Below are 9,302 nucleotides of genomic sequence, written 5' to 3'. Positions count from 1 at the left end.
GTTTCAAGAAGATTGGACCAGGGGGTCCAATTCTATGGGCCCCCAAACAGGTTGCCCCCATCCCTCCATTGTTCTCTATGGTGGGAAATGGAGGGATGGGGGCAACCTGTTTGGGGGCCCATAGAATTGGACCCCCTGGTCCAATCTTCTTGATATTTGGTGGGCATGTTGGGGAGAGGTTCCAGTAACCACCCCCCAAGTTTGGAGCCTCTCCCTCTTTCCCCCTCCTAGGGGTCTGCAAAAAGGAAAGTAAAAGGTAAAAATCCCATTGAAATGCATTGCCGCCGAATTTCGGCGGCAAACCGGGAATACAGCAAGCTGATCTGGGGGGACTGGGGGCACCCTCTTTGGATGCCCCTGGAATCGGACCCCCTGGGCCAATCTTCTTGAAACTTTGGGGGTCTTTCGGGAAGAGGCATGAGCAGCCACTGTCCAAATTTGGAGCCTCTACCCCCCTCCCCCCTGCAAAGTTTCAAGAGGTTTTTTGCCATTGACTTCAATGGCCCCATTGGTTATAATGGACCCGAATTTTTCGGGTTTTCCGAAAATTTTCGGATATCTATGCTTTACCGAATTAGATATTCGGGTTTTTTCGGGTTTCCCGAAAATATTCGGGTTCAATAAACCCGAATCCGAATTTTACCGAATTTTTTTTTTTGCACATCCCTAACCATGAGTAGTAGCCACTAATACACACCCTTGGTGTAGGCCTCCCTCTCTGCCAGTAAGCCCCCTGCCCCGGCCTAGCAACCCTAGCCTGTGCAGAGTATTGTGACTAAACATTTTCATAAAAGTGTTTCAAAGGGAGTTAAGCAAGCCTCACCATGCAGCACATAGTGCTGAATTCATGAGGCATCTGTGCAGTTCAGCTATTCCGTAGGCGTAACCAAGCCACAAGTGACCAAATGTGCACACTGCAAATGATTTTTAATGACAAAGATGAAAGGAACATGTTGAATTCTCGGTGGGTGAAATTAGGCGTCTGGATTCTGTTCCTGTACAAGGCAGAAAGGTACCTCAAGGCACAACATGAAGAGACTCCCAGGGATTACTTACAACTTCCTGACATTTCTCAAGAGAAGAGACTGGAGGGGGAGAATCTACAGAATAGAGAGCTGACTCTCATGTCATTTCTTTTCTATCTCATTATTGAGTGTTCTCTGTAACACTGGTATTTAAAACCTGTTTTGCTCATATACTCTAGAAGACTCGAACGGCATCAAGTGGGTGAGAGAACAGATTGTGACCCTCATTGATTTGAAATCTACAACCCAATAGAGAAGTGCGTTTTTAGTGAATGCTGCCACAGGCTACCAAGGTTAGGATCCTAACAACTCCCTTAACGTAACAAAGTGTATTAGAAAGGTTTATATATCTATTCTGGGAGAAATTCCGGGAGAATTTGTGGTATACAAGAGGAACACATAAGACAAAATAATATTAATTAAAATGTTTATAATTCCACTTCACCCAACAAAGAGGATTCAACACACGCACACACACACGGTTTTCTTAGGAGTTATTCGGTCTAAGCATTTATGGCAGTGCAAGTTATTAAATTCAAGAAATGTATATATTATCTTTATGACTTCATAACTTAATATTTTCCCACACCTTATTTCCCAGAATGATTCAGCCTGCTTTACATTAAGTGGTTATGCTTAATAGCTTAATTAAAAGCATGGAAGGATAATTACCAAAATCTGGCTTTTTAAAATGCATCATATAAGCAAAGTCCTATGAAGGAAGCCATTTTGATAAATACCTAGAAACTCCCTCCGGTACATTCTTCACCAGACCTTATTTACCAAGCCCAACCCAGCAAAATATCGGTTGCCAGGTGCCTTTCCTTTGAATTCATAGTAATACAGGAAGAAAAAAATCTCTATTTTCAAGTTATCAAGTTCCCTTACATAGCTATCTGGCTAGATTTGGCTTGCCATTCACAAATTTTGCAGGCTTGTCTTACAAAATTTCATTTTTGATGCAGTAAATTCCCATGTCTACTATGTGAATATCAGCTGTTCTATTTCCATAATCTATATTCAATAGACAAAAAGACCTCTTTAGAACAGTACAAAGACTGCTTTAGAATAGTAACTATTAACAGTTAAGCATATTTCAGATGTTAAAAGCTTACTTCCCAAAGTTCATAAATTTCTTTTTTTAAGTCTTCTGACAGCAATTGGGTCAGTTGTTCCATAGCATCCTGAAAAATAGAATCCTACATTTTGTTAGCTGTTAAACAAAATTCAACATTTGAGTTTTTGCTTTGTGAAAAAATGAACTTCTGTGTAGCACTTTGATATTTAGAACCTGCAGGAACTGCCAGATTATCCTAGCAGACAGAATTAAAACATCAACATTCATGGAGAATTCACACATTAAGAAAGATTATCCCCAGCAACTGAATAGTAATTAAAGGAAACAGAAAATTATATGACTAATTCCCAGAATAAAATGACACTAGCAAGTCAAAAGAATTAGTACTGCAAACAATTGCTATAAGGAGCCCCCTATCATATTGCAAGGCATCAAGTCCTTTGAAAGATTCTAGAATAGGACTGTGACCTCTAGTGGCCATTATAACAGATCAAAAGTAGGTAGTTCTGTTGGACCACGGCAAAAATCCAGAAACAAAAAGGTATGAGTTCCCCAAATTTTTCATCAGGCTGGATGTTAAAAAACAAAACATGGTGAATGAACCTGGGAAATTTCACTAGGAAGCATCACTTACATGCCTTATATTGACTCTTCACTTAGAAGATAAACTAGAATTAACCTCTAGTGTTATTAACATGCTCTGACCTAGATAGCCCATGCTAGCATGATCTTGTCAGATCTCAGAACCTAACCAGGGTCAGCCCTGAGTAGTATTTGAATGGGAGACCACCAGGGTTGCCACACAGACAAAGGCAATGGCAACCCACCTCTGAACACCTCTTGCCTTGAAAACCCTACAGGGTTGCCATAACTTGGCCATGATTTGATAGCAAACAACAAAACAAAACATAAGGGCTACTATGTATTTCCTCTGCACTCTCCTTTTAAGTGATTTGTGCATTCTGTCCAATGTCAAAGAGACATTAACTATTATATTTTCAGTTGGAGGGCTTCCTCATTTTTTTGGCTTATTCCCAGCATTCCAAGGGCAGAACCTGACACCAAGCAGCCACACTCTGTGCACATTAAAGCCAGCCAAGAATTCTACATAGAAAACTGATTGAGAGGCCTTAAGATCACAGCCTGAACAAACTATCCCACCACTTTTTTTTTTTTTGCTTCCAGTCTGATAAGGAATTCTGGAGAACTCAAAAGCCTGCACACTGTGTTGTGTTGTTTTTGGCTGCTCTTGTAGTACATGGCTTTTGCTTTTGTATTTATCTACAATAAAGTGACCAAGCACAGATGTCAGTCATTAATACCACTATTAACTACAACTAGTTAATACCACTTCACACATCCAACTTGGGGATGCTGGTTTCCCCCCCCTCAAATGTGGCCAATATAAAATTCAACATAATTTCCATTTGTACAGGCTTAGGTACTGGTGGTGAGCCCACAGCTATTTTATAGTTACTTTATTTAGAAATCCATATGCTGCCTTTCTGCCCAATGATAAAATCAACTTGTAAAAAAAATAAATTCAAAACTAAAATCTATATTAAAAGCACATGAAACAGTCATTAAAATACAGGGCAGGAAGGAGGGATCATTGAGGAGACATCAGACAAAACAAAAACATCTTGAACCCCCAGTGGAAGATAGTGACAGAAGGGGAGAAAGTTCCATAGCTTTGGTGCTATGGTGGGAAAGGCCCTTTCTTGGATTGCCACCCGCCTGATCTCAGAAGGCAAGGGCACCCAAAACAAGGTCTCAGAGGATGACCTTAGCAGTCAAGTAGGTTCATAAGGGAGTAGGTGGTCCTTCAGGTGTGCTGGTCTCAAGTCATGTAGGGCTTCAAAGGTCAACCCCATCACCTTGAATTGGGCTTGGAAACACACTGAGACCCACTGCAGTCAACATCCTGACTGTAGCATTCTGTACCAGTTGAGGTTTCTGAGCACTTTTCAAGGGCAACTCCACATCAAGTGCGCAAGCAGTAATCTAACCAAGATATCACCAGGGTACACAACACAGTGGCCAGAAATTTTCTGTCTAGGAAAGGCCACAGATGGCTACCCAGTCAAAGCTAGTATAAAGCACTTCTAGCCACAAACTACTTTTTGAAAGGTGGAAACACTGCAAAACACTGTCTCCCACTCCTAGCTCAGAAAGGCAGTTCCCAGAAGGAAACCATGATTGATGATATCAAAGGTTACTGAGAGGTTCAGGACAATCAGCAGAGCTGCCCTTCCTCTATTCATTTCCCATCACAGGTCGTCCTCGACAGCAACCAAGGCTGTTTTCAGGCCTGCAACCAGATTTAAAAGGATTCAAACAATCCCCTTCATCCAGGAATCCTGGAGTTGGCTACCACCTGTTCAATCACCTTGCTGAAGAATGGAATATTTGCAACTAGTTGATCATTATCCAAATCTCCTGGGGCCAGGGTTGGTTTTAGTGGTGAACACACCACAGCCTGCCAGGGTGCCCACCTGCTCTCAAGGAGGCATAACTATCTCCTGGAACCAGCCAGCGGTTACAGAGGGGAGGTTTAATTAAAAAAAACCCTTGCTGATCGTATATGTCGCTGCTGCAATGACGGAACTGAAACCTTAATGCATGTTATATATGACTGCAGGGCATATAGCCACTTTCATGATATTCTCCCACTCTCTACAACTATTCTATCCTCAACTAGTCAAAAGATGCAATTGCTGAAGAACCTCCTAGAAAGTAGGTGCCCCAAGGTTACAGCTAAACTTGCCAAATTTGGCTGGTTAGCTGTAAGGACTAGAAAGCTGCTAGTGAAAGATGAATAGATGTAATTTGTTACAGGACTTAACAGGTTTTACATGCATGCTCTATTTGATATTCATTTTATATATTTCATTTATGCTTGCGGTTGTATGAATTTAGTTTGAGTTAGTTTGTTGTATTAGAGTGCTGGCTTTTTGCTGTGAATACATTTGTTGTTGTTGTTGGAACCAGTTAGCCAGGACCCTGTTAAAAATGAGGGACCCATACAGTCTCTTTTGATTTTGTGTAACCAGGTTTATTTAAAACTGGAAACCTTCCCCTCAGTTACAAGATGTTCTAAGAACAAAGTCTGAGTCTGGTGGCACCTTTAAGACCAACACAGTTTAATTCTGGGTATAAGCTTTTGTATGCACGCACACTTCATCAGATAGGCTTTGGGTTCACGGCCATGAGGTAAATTTGTGCTGAGCAAGATGAACATGAAGATCACTGAGGCAGGAGTTGTATGTAAATAAAGGTTTTATTTACTTACAGGTTGGTTTTAACAGATTAGTAGCATAGGTCTCCTGATAATCAAAGGAGAAACCTGGCTGAGGCATGTAAATTTAAACTAGTAATGGCTTCAGTGGGTGGTATGAATTCTCGTTAATGCTTTCAGAGTGTGGTTTGAATTCTCTTTAATGCTTTCAGGGAGAAATAGGTTTTCAATAACTAGCCACTAGGTTGGGCACTTACACACACACGATTCCATCCACACCCTTCCCCAAGAGTCAAACAAATGGTACAAGGTCTTTACATCACCAGAGACACGCCTAACAATCGGAGTTAAACCACTCTGCCACACTACCAGGCAGAGCTACTCTTCAAACTGCCCTCCTGCTGAGAGAGACCAAAACTGTGAGGGCACTCTCCCTGAGGCAGATCTGAACTAACTCTTTGTGTGTTTCCCTCTAGCATTCCATCCCACCTCAGAAAGGTGGGGATGTTGAAGCAGCACTCCCATAAACACAGGAATGAAGCAGCTGAGTGCAGGGCCAGTGCCAGGTTATTTTGCACACTAGGCGAGGCTATCTTCTGGCACACACACCCCCATGCACCCAGCAATTTGCAAACATAAACGCATTTAAGGAAGAATAAAAATCACAAAATTTGAAACTGCTAATTTTTTAAAAATTGTGAGAACAAGTAACACAATCTCTGAAAGGTAGGTTAGGCTTCAAGAGTAACTGGCCCAAAGACACCCAGTGATCAGGAATTTTAGCCCACTTCTCCACAGACCTAATCCAGCACACAGGTTATATGATTGCAGATATCCCACTCGATTTCAACAGCTAGAAATATGACATGAGGAAAAGGTAGTAAGGAAAGCATGATTCCAATAAACTCACAAAGCCCTAAAGCACTGCATTTTAAACTCTGAACTGAGAAAAGGTAGGTGGGGCTGAGAGAGCTCTTTCGAGAACTGCTCCTGGGAGAACAGCTCTGAGAGAACTTGTGACTGACCCAAGGTCACGCCAGCACCTGCATGTGGAGGAGTGTCTCTGAATTTCAGAAAGGATAGAGCATAGTGTGGTGGACAAATTCCTACACTGCTGATATAAATAGATTACCTCCGAACTGCAAGGAACACTTGCAGATTGCATCCTGTCTTATACTCTTCAGTTCTTGCCAAGAGCTCTGTAAGACTGTAGAACTCACAACACTATAGTTTAATGTATTTATCCTGCAAATCACTTAGAAAGTATTTATAGCTAATGTAATGAACTTCAGTCTCTGCCAATGGACATGCACACTTCTAGGTAATGAGTTTCTGTAGGTTCTTTCTGTTCTTACATTTTGGTAAACAGTTTGGGAAATAGCTTTCCATGGGAAGCTAGCTGCCTGTTCACACACGTTCTCAAAAAAAAAGGGGGGGGAGCCAGCAGAAAATAAACATGCTTTTGATTCCACCCTTTGGAGCAGGTGAGAGAAGTTCCCAGTGCCTCGGCTCTTCCCTCTTTCCCCGCCTCCTCCCAGCTAATTAGTTTTATGGTCTACTGTTAGGAAAATAAAAAAAAGAGTGGAGGGGGAGGAAAACTTTTTCTTCTTCAGAGACTGCAGGAGTGTGAGTCTGTGCAGTATTTTGCCTGAAGATGTGTGGGCTTGGCTATTTCTTCCACTGCACTGAAATGCCAATAGGATGGGATGGCAACATTTTGTTGCGGGTCCCCTATTATATTGTTATATTGTTCACTAAAATTAAAACACACACACACACACAGTGCAGTCTCCCAGACCAAATCCCACCTTTGCTGGCTTGCAGGCTAGAGCGCCTTTTCTGGGAAGTCCTTATCTGTCCCTGCAGTACTTTAAAGTCCTAGGCACCTGGCTCTGACAAGGGGGGTTGGGGGGGTAACTAATCCCCCTCAAGTGATCCAGTCACATGATGACAATGCCCGGGGAGTTTTTTTTGGCCAGTGTATTGTGCGGGCAGATGGGTGGAGCCCCGCGGAGAGTGGGTGGGCACCAATCAGGAGGAGGGCCCAACACGGAGTCCTTAAGAACATAAGAGAAGCCAATGTTGGATCAGGCCAAAGGCCCATCCAGTCCAACACTCTGTATCACACAGTGGCCAGAAATATCAGTGCCATCAGGAGGTCCACCAGTGGGGCCAGGACATTAGAAGCCCTCCCACTGTTGACCCCCCCAAGCACCAAGATGACAGAGCATCACTTGCCCCAGAGTCCCTATCTATACCTTGTGGCTAATAGCCACTGATGGACCTCTGCTCCATATGCTTATCTAATTCCCTTTTGAAGCTGTCCATGCTTGTAGCTGCCACCACTTCCTGTGGCAGTGAATTCCATGTGTTAATCACTCTTTGGGTGAAGAAGTACTTCCTTTTATCCATTCTAACCCGACCGCTCAGCAATGTCATTGAGTGCCCACGAGTTCTTGTATTGTGAGAAAGGGAGAAAAGTACCTCTTTCTCTACCTGCTCTTTGTCCTTGCAGCCAAAGGGGGTGGAGCAGGGTGCCCATGGCGACTGGCGTGAGTGACTCTTTTGGCGAGGGGCAGAGGGCGGTGAGAGGTGGCAAGCCAGTGGGCACAGGCACCCTTCTCAGCTCGTGCCTAACCTCGCCTCTATGGAAGCTCCGGCCCTAGCTGAGTGGCTGTTTTTTTCTCTTCAGGGGCAGGACAGCCTCTTGTCCTTCACATCTCCCCAGCAGACTTAGGTAGCCAAGAAGAACAAGGGTTATACAATGTGCCAAGGAGACAGTGTTGGTGTGTGTGCTGGGAGGCATGCATACTTTCATCTTATAGTAATATTTTAATATAAGTGTATCCCACAGTCAGAGTTGCTGACTTCATGAAGATCTCTTATGAAAGCTCATACCCTGCCACATATTTTGTTAATCTTTAAGGTGTTACTGGACTCTTGCTCTTTCCTACTGCTACAGACAGACTAACACGGCCGCCCATCTTGATCTATCTTTCAACATACTTACACTTGTAAGCACATAGGACCTTTATACACATTCCAATGAACACAAATGAGTTGGAGGCAGAGCTTGTCACCACAATGCTGTCCCCCTCACATAAATGTATGCACGATTTTTCCAGCATTATGTCTAGAAAGTGCTTGTGGCAGTTATTTACCAACTGCTTTAAATTCAAGTATCTTCCCAGGCTAGAGAAAGATTCTAGCTATGGGAATGCTGAATACAGTTGACATAGGAGTTCAGCCTCAGACCATTTTTTTCTTATTTCTTTTCACAAATTCTGCACATTAACACACTCTCTATGACACCAGACCAACCTCTTCTCGTCTATGTTTCTCCTCTTTAGTAATGTTATCAGCAGGAGCGATGTCACCAACAATGCACTCGGCCATATCATGAACCAGAGCTAGTCGTATACATCTGGGATGAAGAGAAACATTCAAGAATTAGACTCCATCTCTTATTTTCACATCAAAGTTTATTAAATTAAGTTTCACTCACCTTATATTTTAAACAACCAACCTCTGCAAAAATTTCCTATCCTTATACTAATAGCCAAGTCGCCCCGTGAGTGCGGATCGCTAAATCCGCGCTCCGGGGCGACTTGAGGGGCAGGGAGATTTTTGTGCACTCTTGGGGCAGTCCCCAGGGGTGCACAAAAATGCAAAACCTTTGGGGGAAAAATTGGGGGGATGCTCTGGAACATCGCCGCCGCCGCCGGAGCAGTTGGGGGGTGGGGAGAGAGAGAGTGCGAGGTGCCTCAGAGACGGTGAGGGGGGGAGAAAGCCGGAAAGAGACGGAGCCGAGGCCCGTGCGGCTTCCAAGCCGCGTGGCCCTCGGGTCGGAGTCGGTGGGGGGAGGGCAAAAGAGAGAGAGAGAGAGAGAGGGGCGGAAACAGAGAGAGAGACGGAGAGACGGAGGGAGGGAGAGAGGGGCGAGAGGGGGGGCGGGGAGAGA

At 43.7% G+C, this 9,302-nt stretch overlaps 1 protein-coding gene across 2 annotated transcripts in view; it reads right to left on the bottom strand.

The window, feature by feature from the left end:
* HDDC2 (HD domain containing 2) overlaps positions 1-9,302 on the bottom strand; it is a 17,969-nt gene that overhangs the window by 6,761 nt on the left and 1,906 nt on the right. Inside the window, exons 3-4 of one of the 2 annotated variants that reach the window (XM_015423834.1) lie at positions 8,663-8,765; positions 2,141-2,224 (exon numbers count right to left, since the gene is read on the bottom strand). In XM_015423834.1, coding sequence (XP_015279320.1) covers positions 2,141-2,224; positions 8,663-8,765 — 187 coding nt within the window. The remainder of the gene's footprint in view (positions 1-2,140; positions 2,225-8,662; positions 8,766-9,302) is intronic. The other variant, XM_015423835.1, reaches the window with a different exon arrangement.

This window comes from Gekko japonicus, unplaced genomic scaffold (genome assembly GCF_001447785.1).
Source record: "Gekko japonicus isolate JY-2015 unplaced genomic scaffold, Gekko_japonicus_V1.1 scaffold186, whole genome shotgun sequence".
Lineage (NCBI taxonomy): Eukaryota > Metazoa > Chordata > Lepidosauria > Squamata > Gekkonidae > Gekko > Gekko japonicus.
The sequence above is the reverse complement of the archived record's forward strand: the minus strand, read 5'-3'. Positions and strand labels throughout refer to the sequence as shown.